Source organism: Scomber japonicus, chromosome 10 (assembly GCF_027409825.1).
Source record: "Scomber japonicus isolate fScoJap1 chromosome 10, fScoJap1.pri, whole genome shotgun sequence".
Taxonomy (NCBI): Eukaryota; Metazoa; Chordata; class Actinopteri; order Scombriformes; family Scombridae; genus Scomber; species Scomber japonicus.
Window position 1 is genome coordinate 2,049,003 of NC_070587.1, and position 17,250 is coordinate 2,066,252.

A 17,250-nucleotide genomic window follows, 5' to 3' on the forward strand; every position below is an offset into this window, starting at 1 on the left:
AGAGAAGGAGGGAGGGAGGAAGGACAGATGGAAGGAAGGAAAGGAAGGAAGGAAAGAAGGATATTTTGGGATATTTACAGAAGTTACCAAATATAATTATTTGCCCAATAAAGGGTTAATAACTGGACTGATATGTTAATGTTAAGTTAACATAATGATAGAAAATTAGATTTGCATAAAACAGCTGACTGTTAAAAATAGGGCATGTTCTCTTGGTTCTCATAATTGGAGATTAGCTGCAGTTTTTATTCTTAAAAAATATGTGTACTATTTTGTTGGCATAGACGCCTTTATTTAGCAGTAGACAGACAGGAAACATGGGAGAGAGAGGGGGGGTAGCATGCAGCAAAGGACCTCCGATCGGAATTCGAACCAGGGTCGGCTGCGTATATGGCATGTGCTCTAACCACTCGACCACCTGCACTTCCTAAAACCTGATTCTTGTTACAGTGTCAGCCGTTCACTGACAAGCTTTTATTATACTCAGGATGCAGAGTGACTTGGAGGTGCCTTCCCCCATGATGCACTGGGCTCCTCTCTCCTCCTCCCCCTCTCTCTCTCTCTCTATTCATCCATCTATATCCATTAACATTCATGTTCTATTAATGCATTCAATAAGCTAAACTTCTTCCCCGGAGTTGTCTGTGCTTTCTGGTCTCACAGGTAATCTGGGCCTGTAGACGTCCGGATGACAGATTCCAGTCCTGGACCTTCTAGCTTCATGGTTGATTTTCATTGTGCTTCTCTCTCCTATCCTTCCTTTCTCTCCTCTCCTTCCTCTTTCTCCTCTTCCTCTCTCTCCTCTCCTTCCTCTCTCCTCCTCTTCCTCTCTCTCCTCTCCTTCCTCTCTCTCCTCTCCTCTCTCTCTCTCCTCTCCTTCCTCTCTCTCTCCTCCTCTCCTCTCTCTCTCTCTCCTCCCTCTCTCTTCTCTTCCTCTCTCTCTCTCCTCTATCCTTCCTCTATCTCCTCTCCTCTCTGTCCTCTCCGTCCTCTCTCTCCTCTCCTTCCTCTCTCTCCTCTATCCTTCCTTTCTCTCCTCTCCTTCTTCTCTCTCTCTCCTCTCCTTCCTCTCTCTCTCTCCTTTCTCTCTCTCCTCTCCTTCCTCTCCTTCCTCTCTCTCCTCTCCTCTCTCTCTCTCCTCTCCTTCCTATCTCTCTCCTCCTCTCCTCTCTCTCTCTCTCCTCCCTCTCTCTTCTCTTCCTCTCTCTCTCTCCTCTATCCTTCCTCTATCTCCTCTCCTCTCTGTCCTCTCCGTCCTCTCTCTCCTCTCCTTCCTCTCTCTCCTCTATCCTTCCTTTCTCTCCTCTCCTTCTTCTCTCTCTCCCCTCTCCTTCCTCTCTCTCCTCTATCCTTCCTCTCTCTCCTCTTCCTCTCTCTCCTCTCCTTCCTCTCTCTCCTCTCCTTCCTCTCTCTCCTCTCCTTCCTCTCTCTACTCTCCTTCCTCATCAGACACATCAGATTATGACATCATCAACCTGAGACCCAATCTGTAACTTTTAAACACTGGAGAAAAGAAAAGAGTGATCTCTGCAGTTGACTCATTGTCCTTTTCTGATCAGTCTCATCAGTAAGGTCTGAGGTCTGAGGTGTGAGGTGTGACTCACCACTCCGATGGAGAAGTAGTTGTTAACAATGCTGTAAGGCACCGGGTCCCCTCGCTCCTCCTTGTCTGTGGGCGTGACATCAATCTTCCAGCGGTCCAGCATCAACTCCGTGCTGTTCTCGATGTCTCGCAGGATCTTCAGGAGGCTCTCACCCTCATAGCCTCGGGAAGAAGAACAGAAGAGTGTTCAAATAGGTCTAGGACTGCTTCTGGCACTTGCTGATGTAGTTTGTGTGAACAGAAATACACTTTTAAAAATTATTTTCCTTATTTTTATGTACTTGTACTATTTTTATGATGGTTGATTTTTATTTTTTGCTCAATGAAAGCCTTGTCAGCATCTTTGTAAGCCCTTAATATATCACAGATCATGCCAATGATTAGATGCTGTAGGTGTTACAGTCTTAAGGAGGGGCTAAAATTATACAACATAGTCCAAAAAAGTGAGTTTTAGTGTCCATAACGGTCTAAATCCTGATTTCAAGGCTTTATTCACCCTGACAACATGAATTATTTGCAATTTCTGAATATAGTTATATTTAATAGGTGATAAAAACATATAATGGTCAGTTTTGCTGTCCCCAATGGGTAACAAACTCCTCAGTTTAATTTCTCAACTATTACAACCTGAGTTTTGTGTGAATTCAAACACATATAATTAACATTAACACTGAGTTAAAGTATGGTGTGGTGGTTTATATGCTTTAACTATGAATGTGTGTACAGTGAATTCAGGCCATGTTTTTATTCTCCGTTATGTCTTTAAGTCCAGTACCTCCTCCCCATCGCAGACATCTTGCCAGGTCGTTGCCCGTGCCAAGAGGAAGTATACACACGGGGGGGTTCCTGTCCAGGTTGGCCTTATCTGGAGCAGCGGGACAAATATCACAACACATTACGAAACAAGGCCAAACCAAAAAAAAAAAAAAAAAAAAAAAACTCACAGCAAGACTTGCAAAGAAAAGCATCAAATCCCATTTTGCTGCCCCACAAGTAAAAACTACAAGTAAATACGAATGTCCAGTTGTACAGTCTATTTCAAGAGACACATTTTGCCTGACGGTTATTACCTCTCTTTGTTTTGATTGATAAAAAATTGAGGCAATTTTTGAGTGCCCGAACAAGTAACACGTCTTCAAGACCAAATAGAGGAGGCCAGGTGATTTGTTTTTTTCCTCAAATGATGACTAATATGTTGTTTTCCCAACTCATGTAATCATCCTATTTTACCACCCCTGAATACGCAGGCTCGGACGTAATGAAAGTGTTTATATACAAACCATAAAGTACGCTTTACCATTTCAGGCTGAACAACAAGAGAGTGCTGCCGGCTTTAAAAAACTAATAAAAACAAATGCATTTTTTCTTTTTTTCTTTTTAGCAAAAAAAAGGAAATGGGAGTGTTGTATATTATCAGAAACTGAAGACAGTATGAGTAAATGTGCTGTAGCATCCGAGAGAGGTTTGAGAGTTTGTATTTCTTCTAAAAATAAACATAATTGATCCTATGGAAGAGGAACAGGCACTCTGAATTCTTGTTACATTTGTTTTGCATATTATAAATTGTACAACATATTCTGTACAAACCTGAGCTTGTGGAGTGGTTAAAACTCATGACAGAGACTGCTGCCTTTTGAAAAGATGGTTGCTAGTGGTTAATAATGTTCCAAGTAAAATGAGTCAGATATGGGAAGTCTATATGGGAACTACATAAGGGATGTGCCATAGAGGGGTGTAAGGCATGGTTGGAAGTAGGCATGGGATGATAACCGTGTTCAAGGTTCACCGCGATATGAAAAAGCCACGATAACCGAAACCTCCAAATGTTCTGTCATACCGTTCCTAAAGGTATGAGATGTTTTTACTCTGGTCAAAGACAGGAAGTGCTGGTCCTTCCTTTCCTTCCTTCTTCCTCCCTTCCTTTCCTTCCTACCTTCCCTCCTTCCTTCTTTTCTTATGTCCTTCCTTTTCTTCCTCCCTCCCTCCTAACTTCCCTCCCTCCTTCCTGCCCTCCTTCCTTCCTCCTTTCCTTTCCTTTCCTTTCTTCCTTCCTCCCTCCCTCCTTTCTTCCCTCCCTCCCTCCTTCCTTCCTTCCTTCCTTCCTTCCTTCCTTCCTTCCTTCCTTCCTTCCTTCCTTCCTTCCTTCCTTCCTTCCTTCCTTCCTTCCTTCCTTCCTCCCTTCCTTCTTCCTTGACTCGAGGACAACAGGAGGACGAGCTTAATCTCTGTTTAGGAAAAGGGAGTGACTCTCACTTTTTAGTCTGGTTATAGACAGGAAGTGCTGGTCAAAGACAGGAAGTGCTGGTCAGAGACAGGAAGTGCTGGTCAGAAATCCCTCAGGTGGAGCAGCTGCAGCGTAGAGTATCACGACCCCTCACACTGTCATTACAGATTCAGGTTAAATTAACATGTCTGTCTTTATTTTTCTTCCTTTTAGGAACATTTTAGAGCTGGAATCACAATACTACCATACCGTGAAACCGTGATATTTTTGCTTATGGTTATCATACCGCCAGAATCTCATACCAGCCCATGCCTAGTTGGAAGGATAGTTACATTGCATGTAATTGTATTTATTTATGCTTTGAATATGTATGAAGCATGAGGGGTGCCAGGGGTGGGGGCTGCCTTTAAGTTGTAAGATGAGTATTTTATTTTTATCAATGTTATATTTAATTTTTTTTATTTTTCCAGATATTTTTTGTCTGTTTTTCTCCTCGTCCTATCTATCCGTTTCTCCTTTTTTACTTTCTTAACCCTTGTGTCGTCCTCCCGGGTCAAATTGACCCTGTTTTGACTGTTCCTCCCTTCCTCCCTTCCTTCCTTCCTTCCTTCCTTCCTTCCTTCCATCTGTCTTTCCTCCCTCCCTCCTTCTCTCTTTCTTTCCTTCCTTCCTTCCTTCCTTCCATCTGTCTTTCCTCCCTCCCTCCTTCTCTCTTTCCTCCCTTCCTTCCTTTGTTCCTCCCTCCCTCCTTCTTTTCTTCCCTCCTTCCTCCTTCTCTCTTTCTTTCCCCCTCCTACCTTCCTCCCTTCCTTATTTCCTCTGTCCTTATTTCCTTTATTCTTCCCTTCCTATTTTCCCTTTTGCTTCCCTTCCTCTGTTCTTCTTTCTTCCCTCCTTCAAACCTTCCTTCCTTCCTTCTTTCCTCCGTCCTTCCTTTCCTCACTCCTTTCCTTCCTTCTTCCTCCCTCCTTTCCTCCCTTCCTTCCTCCTTCCACCCTTCCTTGACTCAAGGACAACACGAGGGTTAAACAGACTATTAATTTGTGCCATATCTGTAACACTTGAAATGTCTGTAAAGTTATGTTAAAACAAAAACTGTATTTCTTCTAAATATAAACATAATTGATCCTATGGAAGAGGAACAGGCACTCTGAATTCTTGTTACATTAGTTTTTGCATATTATAAATTGTACAACATATTCTGTACCTATGAAGTCCAGGATCCAGCCCACCGTGCCGTCCCCTCCACAGGCCAGCACTCTGAAATCAGCAACATCTCTGAAGAAGTTCAACCTGGAACAAACAACTCTGCACATTACTGCCACACAATTAGCTGTTTTTAACTTTACATACATTCTCTTGTATGATAATAATAATAACAGTAATAACTTTATTTAGTATAGCGCCTTTCATGAAACCCAAGGTTGCTTCACATTAACAAGAAACACACATTTAGCAAAAGCCTGCAGGAACAACAATGATTTAAAAGAGTCCAGAGTTGGTGCTTGGTGAATGTTAGGAGGGAGCGAGTTCCACAGTGTAGGAGCTACCACACTGAAGGCCCTGCTCCCGAAGGTTTGTCTTCTGGTGTTTAACCATTGAATAAAGAGGAAGGAAGTAAGGAGATAAGGAAGGGAGGAAGGGAAGGAGTAAGGAGGGAGGGAGGGAAGGAAGGAAAGGAGGAAGGAGGGAGAGAGGTAGGAAAAGAGGAAGGAAGGTAGGAAAAGAGGAAGGAGGGAAGGAAGGAAAGGAGGGAAGAAGGAAGGAAGGAAAGGAGGAAGGAGGGAGGGACGTAGGAAAAGAGGAACGAAGGAAGGAAGGAAAGGAGGAAGGACGGAGGGACGTAGGAAAAGAGGAAGGAAGGAATGTAGGAAGGAAGGAAAGGAGTAAGGAGGGAGGGAGGGATGAAGGAAGGAAGGAAGGAAATGAGTAAGGAGGAAAAGAGGAAGAAAGGAAGGAGAGAAGGAATGGAGGAAGTAAGGAAGGAAAGTAGGAAGGAGGGAGGGAGGGAGGGAGGAAAAGAGGAAGGAAGGAAGGAAGGAGGGAGGGATGAAGGAAGGAAGGAAGGGAATGAGTAAGGAGGAAAAGAGGAAGAAAAGAAGGAGAGAAGGAATGGAGGAAGGAAGGAAAGGAGGAGGGTTACCCTAACCCTTACTAAGCTGTAAAAGTAAAAATGAACCTACTTAAGTGTAATATGTACTAAATATGTAATAATATAATACACTCCAGTATACCAGTATACCACCACTAACTACAACCTCAATAATTAACTGAATTATTATTATAAGTTTCATAAAAGTACATCTTTTGGTAGAACTGTTGTACTTATTTATTCTATTTGCTGTTATCTATATAAATTGGTCTTCCCTCAGAGGCAACAAATAAACTCTCAACTCAACTCAACTTTATTTATAAAAAAAAATAAATAGATAAAACAACACAGGAACATAAAACAATTAACAGGAAATAAATATTAAGATAATTGTTTTATTGTTTTTAAAACAAATTAAAAACAATAAAACAATTAAAACAGGAGCAGAGTCTCATGCTGGGTTGAAAGCCAAGGAATAAAAATGGGTTTTAAGACGAGTTTTAAAAATGGACAGTGAGGAGCTTCCTTCCTTCTTCATCCCTTCTTCCTTCCTTCCTTCCTCCTTTCCACCCTTCCTTCTTCCTCCCATCCTTCCTTCCTCCCTTGGCTTGTCTAATATTTAAAGGAAGCTGGTTCCATAGTTTAGGAGTAGCTACAGAAAAGGCTCCACTTTGACCTCGGTACCTCCAGGAGCAGCAGATTAGCTGACCTGAGGCACCGAGCAGGAGCGTAGAGCGGGGCCAGACCATTTAAAGATTAAAAACAAATAAAATAATCTTAAAATGGACTCTAAAGTGCTCAGGTAGCCAGTGGAGGGAGACCAGGATGGGAGTTATGTGCTCCCTCTTACGTACTCCAGTTAGGAGGCGAGAAACTGCTACCAAGCTTTTAAGCTCTGAAGCAGCCAGGGTTGTTTCCACATATTCTTCAGTATTTCCTTCATTTTAATGTTGCTTCCAATTTCAAGGTTTTAAGAAGTTGTTATGCTGTCTAAAGTGATACTTGATTATTACTGTGATTGAATTATAGTTTATTACATTTCTTTAGTTTATATTCGGACTATTTTGATTTTTTTTTTTTAATGACAGGCTGGATAAAGCAATGGTTTTAAAGGTTTATTAAAAACCATCTCAGCTTGATATCATTACTCCATCCCTCTTGAAAATAAGTGTAAAATATGTTTTCATCATCATCATGAGCATATTTTTGAGCCCACTGCCACAACACACACACTGCTTCCACTAAAACACCCCTCTAATCCCACAAAATAACACATGTCGCATTGACAATTACTCATTGAGCGAGCTAGCCTGCCTGGTTGAGGGCTAATTGGATCATGACAGGCAATGTTCAGTCCAACTTCTTCCGTTCCTTCACAATAACAAAGCCCTAACTGAATGAGCCAGCCTCTGAGCCTCGTATGGCGGGTAAATGATTCGCTCAATTACTTCCAACTGGGACCACAAACCATGTTAGACGCAAAACAGACGGCCGCGAACATGAAAGGCAACTTTGGGGATATTTAAATACCAAGAAACAAACACTTAATTTGCCATTATTGCATTAGTGAGGCAGCTAATTGACAGCAGTGTGTGCGGCGGCCTCGGCCTGCAGTGTCCGACGGTGACCGTTCACCTCGCTAATGTGCGCTGCAGTGCGTACACTTGACAAAATATTAACGAGGTTACAGTGGAGCAAGGTCATCTGGAATGTTCTCAGCTCTGAGGAGGAGGCTCTGGTTCAGCTGGTGATGCAGGTGATGCTTGGGCCACGTGCAGGGACATCAATAAAAAGAGAAACAGTTCATGCACACAAGGTCAGTCCCAAAAAAAAAAAAGTTTGAGCTGCGTTGGAACAATCAGTGACATGAGAGGTGCACCAGCTCTTCACGCAGACAGTCCAAAAAAGCTTGTGGAGTTTTTGTACCCTGTGTGTGCCGCTGTGTATTTATTTTTTATAAAGGCGCAAAGATTCTGTTTTCACATTTAATCAAAGCCAAACAACGTGGCAGCACGGCGGCGAGGCATTCTTGTGTGTTTAAACGCTGCTGAGCACAAACAGCAAAGTGAAGGAGTCTTATGCATATAAATGTTCCTTTCATTTTCTTAATCACAGATGTGAACCATAGGAAACGCGATGCCGCCTGCACCTACAGCCTGTGGTGAGCTACTCGTCTGTATGCATGATCACATGTGGTATGGCGAGAGATTCACCTCTCTCTATCTGTCAGTCATCCGAGTCAGCGTCTCTCCGTTCACATACAAGCTTATGCATATGGAGCTGCTGCTTGTCTGAAGCTACGGCATGATACTGTCGTCTCCAGGATTTGTTATGTGTGAACTCACCTCATTTGTGTCTGTGCTGTGTGAAGGAACTGAGTGAGGGGTCTAATACTAAAGGCCTCTCTTGCATGTGATGGTGGTTATTATTGTATACTCAGGCAACAGAAAACACTGTTTGCAAACAGACAGTCATTAGCTAATATGATTTGTGAGGTAACTAAGAAAAGGAGGAATCATGACTCCTTCTTTCCTTGTCTTTCTTTCTTTCTCTTTCTATTTTGATATTAATAACAATTAATAACATCATATTAAGGATTAAAAATGATTGAAATGGCTTGAAATGCAACTTGAGGATAGTTGGAACGTGTTTTGAGAGCAAATGTTCAGTTTTCAAGGTTAATTTTTACTTTCTTAACAAACTGGTTGCAAAAAAATAATTGGAGTACACTTCTTAACTGTCCTTTTGTATTTTACTGTCCTTAATTAAACAAATTAAGTCAAAGAAAATACAGTAATGCACTTTAAACACGTTTTATTATTGAAAAACCTTAAACTAGTAATCAATAAAGTGTGTAACATACATTAATAAATAAAGATGTTTTAAGAAAATGCAGCTTTTTATTTGCTCTCTTCATGCAATATAGGTTATTTGTCGCTACCCAGGATATAAATGTGGATATATTATTATTTTCTATAGTTGGAAAAAACCCTCAAATATAGAAAATGACCTACATGACCTATACGTACCCTGGCATGGGTCCATTCTTGGCCAGGTTGTACACTTGTCTCGGGTTCAGAAGATACTGGAACTTTCTGTAAATCCTGCAGGAGTGAAGATAAAAAGATAAAAAAATAAATCAAAATAAAACCATCTGTCCACAACATAAAGAAAATAAAACAGAAACTCACAATGCAAACATCAGACTCATATATCACAGAGTTAGGCTTAAAAAAAAAAAAGTGGATTTTGTGTCAGACCAACATCCGACATCATCAGAGCGTGACAAGGCAGTGGTGGACTGGGCAGCGGGGTGGGACATACCCAAAGTCCCCTTGAGGAGAAACCATTAGAAAGACTAATTCATTTTAATTTCAATTTCATTATATCAACTGGCTGAAGTCATATTTTGATCTCATAATTTAAACAAATGAGGGCCCTGCGTAATAAGGAGTGAATGAATATGTTTCAGTAATAACCCAATTAGCCCTGGGTTAAAGAAGGGGGACCAGCCAGAGACGTGACAGCTCGGAGAGTGTCTGAGGAGAGGAGTTTGGGGAGGAAGGGGGGAGGGGCGGGAGGGCGGGGGGGCGGGAGGGGGTGTATGTGAGCTGATGGTGGAGGCGGCCAGCGCTTTAGGTAAATGTTATTGTGTTTTTATTTGACTAAGTAAGCCTAAAGCACTTGGCAGCCAGAGGCCATGCGGCTGCCTTCTTCCCTCTGCGACTGAGGAGCAGGGATTTAGAGGCCTCTTGTAGCATGTTGAGACAGATTGTGTACTTACCTCTCTCCCTGCTTCCCCCCGCTCTTCGGATTGACAAACACTAGCAGAGGATGAGTGCCCTCTATTGTTGTGATCTGAATGGGAGATGTCAAAACAAACCGGTTGGTGTGTTTGGAGGCTGCAGGATGCTTCACAGGAATTCACTTTCAAGCCACATCCCTCAAATATTTTATCATGTGTGTATATATATACACAGCACTTCCACAAGCTGTGCCTGTCATCTGATCTCATTTTAATAATAATAATCATAATAATAAATAATACATTTCATTTGCACCACACTTTTCATTCATAGTGGAACTCACAATGATACAGTATTTATAACATTTCATGGTTTTTCCTGTTGCATTGAGAAGATGCACAAGTGGCACCTGGCCATGACTTGGTGTGGGTGCTCCCTATTCCTTTGCCTGAGTCCAAATTGAATCTTGTGTTAATTATAATACCTAATTATAGAGAAGAGAGCAGTGATAAAAGTCACCTGAAATGTATTTTAAAGCCACTTTCTTAGAAAATAAATCAGATCCAAATGTTACTTGCATGTTTCTTATTTGATGATCTAATCTAATGAATTTAAAAACCAACAAATAATCCCTAAAAAATGCAAACTAACTAATGGATGAATCTGTCTTTTAGTCTTTTGGCTCTCAGCCCCAAGCCCACCAGTTACCCCTTAAGACACAAATCATTGAAAATAGGTCCCAAATACATAGCTGTACTTTAAAAAAAATGCTTAATAATTTCCTCAAACAAATGGGCACCGTGTTTTTTTAAAATATAATATATAGGGACTATTTTCCACTGTGGAATAATACATATTTAACAAACTCGTATGTACTCACAGCACCTGAGATAAAGTCAAAACTAACTAAAGTGATTGTGTTTATGGTTATGAAGGAACATGTCATCCCTTTATTCAGCGGTTTGGCTTTTTGATGAGTTTTTTTTAGTAGTTTTTATCAATCATCAACTCCTTTTGTCCAGTTTTCACTCAAAATTCATCATTTTTTTATTATTATTCATTATGTATTTTATTTTAAGTTGGTGAATGGTGAATGATTTTACAGCAGATGCAGACTGTTCTTCAGGTTTCAGTAGCCGGACAGCGCTGGATGTACAGTACAGTAAAACAAGCCATCTATCTACAGTAACAGTCAATCAATACTCTTAACCTGATAACTCATGATTCACAATTCAGTCGTAATAGCAATTAGCTACCGCTTCCTAAGTGGCGAGGCAGTTTGTCTCGTGTGACGTGGGAAAAGATGTTCTAGTTTGTGAGGACAGACCGAGCCCGCGGTGCCCGAGGTGCCCGAGGCCGAACTCACAAAGCGCCACATAAACAAGCTCTAATCCAGCGGCCCCTGTTTGAATTGCCCTTCCTGCAGTTAGTCTGAAACAACTCACCCAGTGCTCTCCCTGACACAGATGAAGCGCTTAACTCCCCCTGTCTGCTATCCCAGCAGGCCAAGGGTGAATTAATGAGCTCCCTGTCCAGTCTAGAGTGATCCATTACTTCCTGTAATTATAAATAATAATCTTGATTATTATGCTGGTTAGCCGGCGAGAGGCATAGATGGATGTGCCTGGGATATGATTCATCATATTTCTCTCCCAGCCACGCGTAGACGAGCAGTCGCCACAGACGGCGGCAGGTTTCCATCGCCAGCATGCTGGCTGACAGATATTAGAGAGGATCAGGCTGGACTGGGCTCTGCTGTATGATCCTGATTATCAGCAGGGCCTGCCGAGCCCCATCATATGTCCCAAGACCAACTGCAGAGGTTCATTTCAAAATTTTATTTCCATCTGAGAAAACAATTACATCAGCAAAACACTCTTAAAATGGTCTTTATTGCTTACTATTAAAGTTGTGAGTCAGTTTACAACCAGTGCTTACAAAACAGATTTACAAATGAAGAATTGAGAGACGCTATCTCACGAGAGTCTCATGAAATATGTCCAGCGTGTTTATTGGTTCAGAATATGGGAAAACTCATCCACAGCTGTAATTTTTCAACAAAATATGGTTGAAGTGGTTTCAAAAAATCATGTTCCAGTTCTTCTGTTGCCCTGCCCAACTACAGTTTAACCCTTTTATCACTGAGATCAGTATGTTAAGAAACTGAAATGATCACTGTATGTAAATTGGAGTGTATTTTATCTACACTGCACGGTGCAAATGAAATGGAGAAGACACCAACACTGATATTAAAGACTGAGATTTGAGCTTTACTGTACCTGCAGTCCTTGACCATCCACTGTGACTGAGTTGGCTCGCTGCATCTTCCCTCGGCTCGACTGGCTGGACCGAGAGTCCTTCCTCACCGTTGACTGCCTTTCCTTGGGGTCAAAGGTCAAGCAGCGAGGTTGTTAAATAGTCCATATTGTAGTTAGATAGATAACCATTAACTGGATATTATAGCTCTCCTTTTCAGTGTGTGACAGTTGTCTTAACCTGTTTTTCTGACTGCCTTTAGGTCAATAAAATAAATGAATAAATACATTTACAGCTTTGAAATCGCATTCAGAGCATCATGTTGGAAAATAAATCAGTGACGCTTAATTTTACTGGGCTGTAATACTGTATACTAGTCATTTTCCACAAAGTTACCTTGAAAGAATGATTAAATCTGGTACTGATTATAAGAAAAATTAAGACAGTTATGAGACCATTGTTCTAATCTTATCTGAGTTTAAGCTCGGTTTATAGGCATATGTTAAATTTCCTCTGTTTAAACAAAGCATGTGGAAAATATAATGTAACTGAAATATATATAATGTAGAAACATCCAAATAATTTTTAAAAAGTGTCCTCTTTCCTCTTTTTGGGGGGGGATTTAATATTTTTCTGCTACCTTTTGCCATGACGAACAGATTCTTATTTCCAAGGAGATGTTTCTTAATTCATAAAATACACAGCTTTTACAACAATAGAGGTTATAATGATATCATAAAGTGGACAATTTGTGAGATAATGAGCAATTTGTTGTGTATTTTTTCCTGAAATCAACTTTGAAAATAAATCCTTGAGAAAAAAAAAAGAATCTTTTGCCATTTCAGAGCTCAGTAGGAGAACACAGGCTGATGATTGCATCTTCAAATAACACTGAACCAAACAAGGTCATGTTCACTCAGCCATGGGACCGCTGACCAGTCACAAGCAATGTCTTACCAGGACGATAGGGCAGATTGAGTTGGGGGGCAGGATGTGATCCTTCAGGGGTCCGCAGTCACACTCAGGTTTCACATGGGAGGCACACTTGTTATGGAGCTGGAAGAGGTGGAACCCGTTATTAACAGCCAGCTTGTGTCAAATAACAGAAGATGTTTAACTGGACGTTTTTCGGGTGTATATTCAGGATTTATTTGCATTACATGTGTCATTGCCTCTGTTTTATTTTCTTTTAACTTACAACCACAAACAAGTGTCTTCTGGGTGTAAATTGGTGGAATGACTTTGGAGTTATCAGAGGTGCAAAAACGAAACCCTAAACAACAAGAAGCAGTGGGAATATAATGAGGAGGTGGCTGCCTCTCCTCGGGAGGCGGCTTACTGTGATTTGACACCACACGCAGTGGAGACCAGTCAGGCCCTGGTAACACTTAATGGTTTTGTGACACTTGTCACACTTGGTGGGGCAGTTCCCTTCCACCCAGAAATGGAGCATTACCTGTGGAGAGAGCGAGAGACAGCATTCAGGGAGTGAAAGAAGTGAGAAAAGAAACATGGTGCAGAAAAACAAGATATATAGAAAAGGCACAAGTGACACAACAACTAAAGAAAGCAAGAGAGAGAAAACAAGCAAGAAAGAAAGGAAGAAGGAAGGAGAAAAAAGCACATACATAAGAGAACAAAAAAAAAGAAAGAATGAGGCCAAACAAATGATGCTGTCTGTGTTTGTGTCTTTAAAGCAGGCTTATCCTTGTAATTAGCAATGCTTTGTAGCAGATTGAGTTGTTTAAATTCCATTAGAGGAAGAAAAACCCTCATCCTAAGCTCCGTGGAGCATCGCTGATCCAAGCGTGCCGACTAGTAAACACTCCAATTGGACGCACCTCTGTGTTTTTCTTGGATTTGACATAGGTTTTGATGCAAGACGGCGGAGCGCGAGCCACACAACGCTCGTGGACTGTGTACTTGCAGACTGGGAAAGAAAGAAGAAAAAAAAGAAGCATTTTGAGAAAAGAGCAAGCACAGAGGAGAAAAAACATACTTTTCATACAGTTATAAGTGTTATACATTATTATACACAGGGGTTTAAGTAACATGTTGGGCCTTATGGGGAAAATGGTCAGTGAGGTTGAAATAAAAGCAGGTTTTATTGCTTGGAAATCAATAAAAACATAGAATAAAGGATGTTTAGCCTGTTGTAGAGGGGCTTCATTCTCTCTTTTCTTCAGCTGATATTTTGTTGTGATCATTTTCTTACATTTGCAGAATTTAGTGTTTCCCATTCACATTTCTTTCCAGTCAAAAAAGTCTAAAAAACAGCTTTCAGACCATCGTGGGAAACTGAAACTCACAACTAGACCCCAGGCTAATTACAACATTTCTCCAGGGCCAGGTGATAAATTAGACTCCATTGTTTTTTATGTAAATTTGATCACAGAGTAGCCTAACATCCATCATTTCATCACTGCAACACACGACGAGACAATACTTCTCCAGTATATCATATATTGCATCTGTACAAATCAATGCATCTTTCGAGGCTTCGATGGTAAGTGAATTACTCACATGAGCAGCAGAGTCCCTGCTTCCCCAGTCCAATTAGCATGTTGAGACACAGGTTACAGTAGGCTGGCTTGTTGAAGTGCTTCAGTCTCCACACATGTTGCCCGTCATCTTTAACATTCTGCAGCAAGAAAAAACAGATAAAATGATTAATTGACCGGTTGATCGACTATGTGAGGCATCGACAGCTTCATTCATTTATTTAATATTCTGATGAGAGAATCATAGAGCTAAGATGATTGTTAAGATGTTTTGGTTGCTTTTTTTTAGTTTAATCTACTTTTCTCACTTCAAGACATTTAGTTCAAATCCAGGAAAGACAGTAAAGGTGCAGCTGTCTTTCCTTTGCTGTAATATTCATTCATAAAAAAATATACCTGGTAGAGATTTTAGACTTGAGGTGGTCAAATGCTTCCATCTAGTGGAGAATGTATGAACAGCAGCAGCAACTGATGGGGTTTGTACAGTAATAGTTTGGGGTGGCAAAGCAGCAGTTTGGTTGGAAACACATGTGTATGAATAGTTGTGGAGTGTGTGATCTGTTATCAGCTCAATTATGAAATGCAAATGTTTTAATAATGATGATGATGAATATTTGTGGCATGGAGAAGAATAGTCACTGTGCCTTTAGTCTTTTTTTTAGGTGGTACCAGAAAGGAAAAATAAACGTTAGATTTAGATTTGAGTAAATTGGCTGACACTATGAATCATTGAAAGTCATTAACAATGAGTCAGAGCCATTAGAGAACAGATTTAAAACTGCTGCTGTGACCTTAGAGTGATTAGCATAATCATCTTGCAGAAGAGGAATGGAGTGTATTGAAGTACAGTAAAAGGAGCTGAGGAGAGACTGGTAAACTTGTGACTGAAACACTTGTAGGATGCGAGATGATATTTATTTATATATTGGAGTTGCTGCTGAAACAAAAATAGCTTTGAACCACTAAGATACCTGATCTAAAATAGTAACCTGTGTCAAGTTATTAATAGTTGTTTTTATTTATAGAAAAAAAATCCACCAAACCAGGTTGACTGAGCATCCTTTTAACTGTCTGCACAACACATTACCCTTAGGTTCAATCATTATTGGCATCTGCAGCTATTGGCCTTTGAGTCCCCAGGGAGGTTCAGGGTTAAAGGATCAGAGTGTAGGATTTAGTGGCATCTAATGTTAAGGTTGCACATTGCATTGACAGTCCATGTGTTTGAGCCAGGCGGGGAGTTCCTGTCCTCTGAAAAGAAGCCAATGTGGAAGTAACTTAGAGCTGCATTCTATCAAAAGGCCACCAGGGGGCGACCGTCTCTATACAAGTCAATGGAGAATTCACCAACTTCTCACTTGATTTCTAACCTCAGTAAACGTTTTCAAAATGTGTTTATGGTCTCAATCGCTAGTTTAAAGCCTTCTTCAATGCAGTATGATGTTCATTTGGGACATTTTGACCTCCCTGATTTTATATGTGACGATAAAGCAGGGTATGCATTAGGGCGTGGCTACGTCCTGATTGACAGGTTGATTGACCAATGTCCTCGAGATCCAGCCCTCGCAACCAATCGCAGCCTCCCCGCTCCGCCGTTGGCCCCGCCCATACGTCCGTCCATGACTCCGCCTCATGCCCATATAAGTAGAATCCGTGTTCTTTTTTTCCCAGCATATTCCCAGCATACTATTGGCTTCCGAGCAGCAGTCCATAAACCAATGGGTGACGTCACGGATGTTACGTCTGTTTCTTATATACAGTCTATGGTTTGAGCCTACACGTGGATACATAAAACTTGGACTACTTAAGAGGAGTACTTTTAAAATGTTTTAGCCAGTGGCTTATGGATGACTATGCCAGTCTGTCGGTCCACTACTTTCGAACAGACAGTATCAACAATTATTGAATATGCTGCCATGAAATTTGGTATAGACAGTCATGTTCCCCCCGCAGGATGAATTGTAATATTTTGGTGATTCCCTAACTTTTCATCAGCGCCAACATCACATCAAAATTTTAATTTGTCCAATTTGTCCTCATGTTTAGGATGGGAGCGTACCTATGTTCCTCGGGTCCTATGTTCCCCGATCGCGGCTAACTCGGCGGCTAACTCCGCTGCTAACTCGGCGGCTAACTCAGCTAACTGGCTAACGGTCCTATGTTCCCCGTTTTGTATGTGACCGGGGAACATAGGGATGATCTTCCTGTCTACAGTTAGCCAGTTAGCTGTGTTAGCCGCCGAGTTAGCAGTCAAGTTAGCAGATGAGTTAGCCGCCGAGCTAGCAGCCGAATTAGCAGCCGAGCTAACAGTGGAGTTAGCCGCTGAGCTAGCAACCGAGTTAGCCGCGATCGGGGAACATAGGTACGCTCCCGATCATGACTAGCACCACTAGCATATGCAAAAGATCTCTGTGCTCTGTCTCACTGTCTCCAGGCCGAGCAGAACCAGCAGCGGGATGGTGGTCATTCCTCCCTGGATCCACTCCTCCAGTGACACTGTGCCATCGTGATCGTAGTCAATCTCGTGCATCATGTCCTGGAGGATCTATGAATAAAGAAAAGAAGCTTACAGATCTTTGTAATAGTAGACGTTTGTAGATTACATTTTAGGCTTTTAAAAAAATTCACATATGTAAAAGTCATGGTTTTTATAATGTTAAAATGTACCCTCCATTCATTACTGTTTGCAAAGGTTCCACTTAAAAACATTTCTCAGCTCTAATAAAATAGTCTGGCAACAATCATCACATATCACAAAATATTATTCTTATGTTTTATTTATCACAGATTTCTACTAACTAGGTGAAAGTTCTTCCTTACTGGTTTTA

General features: G+C 41.2%; 1 protein-coding gene across 8 annotated transcripts in view; it reads right to left on the reverse strand.

Annotated features, from left to right (window-relative positions):
• The window catches only part of dgkb (diacylglycerol kinase, beta), a 94,013-nt gene that overhangs the window by 45,498 nt on the left and 31,265 nt on the right, over window positions 1-17,250 (reverse strand). For 4 of the 8 annotated variants that reach the window (XM_053327401.1, XM_053327400.1, XM_053327399.1 and 1 more), the window contains 12 exons: window positions 17,243-17,250; window positions 16,848-16,967; window positions 14,445-14,562; window positions 13,763-13,851; window positions 13,261-13,377; window positions 12,879-12,977; window positions 11,945-12,046; window positions 9,704-9,777; window positions 8,949-9,023; window positions 5,035-5,120; window positions 2,379-2,468; window positions 1,605-1,765 (listed from right to left, as the gene is read on the reverse strand). The exon at window positions 17,243-17,250 is cut by the window's right edge and continues 67 nt beyond it. In XM_053327401.1, the coding sequence (XP_053183376.1) occupies window positions 1,605-1,765; window positions 2,379-2,468; window positions 5,035-5,120; window positions 8,949-9,023; window positions 9,704-9,777; window positions 11,945-12,046; window positions 12,879-12,977; window positions 13,261-13,377; window positions 13,763-13,851; window positions 14,445-14,562; window positions 16,848-16,967; window positions 17,243-17,250 (1,139 nt within the window). Of the gene's footprint in view, window positions 1-1,604; window positions 1,766-2,378; window positions 2,469-5,034; window positions 5,121-8,948; window positions 9,024-9,703; window positions 9,778-11,944; window positions 12,076-12,871; window positions 12,978-13,260; window positions 13,378-13,762; window positions 13,852-14,444; window positions 14,563-16,847; window positions 16,968-17,242 lie in introns of all 8 variants that reach the window. The other 4 variants (XM_053327397.1, XM_053327396.1, XM_053327395.1 and 1 more) reach the window with 2 other exon arrangements.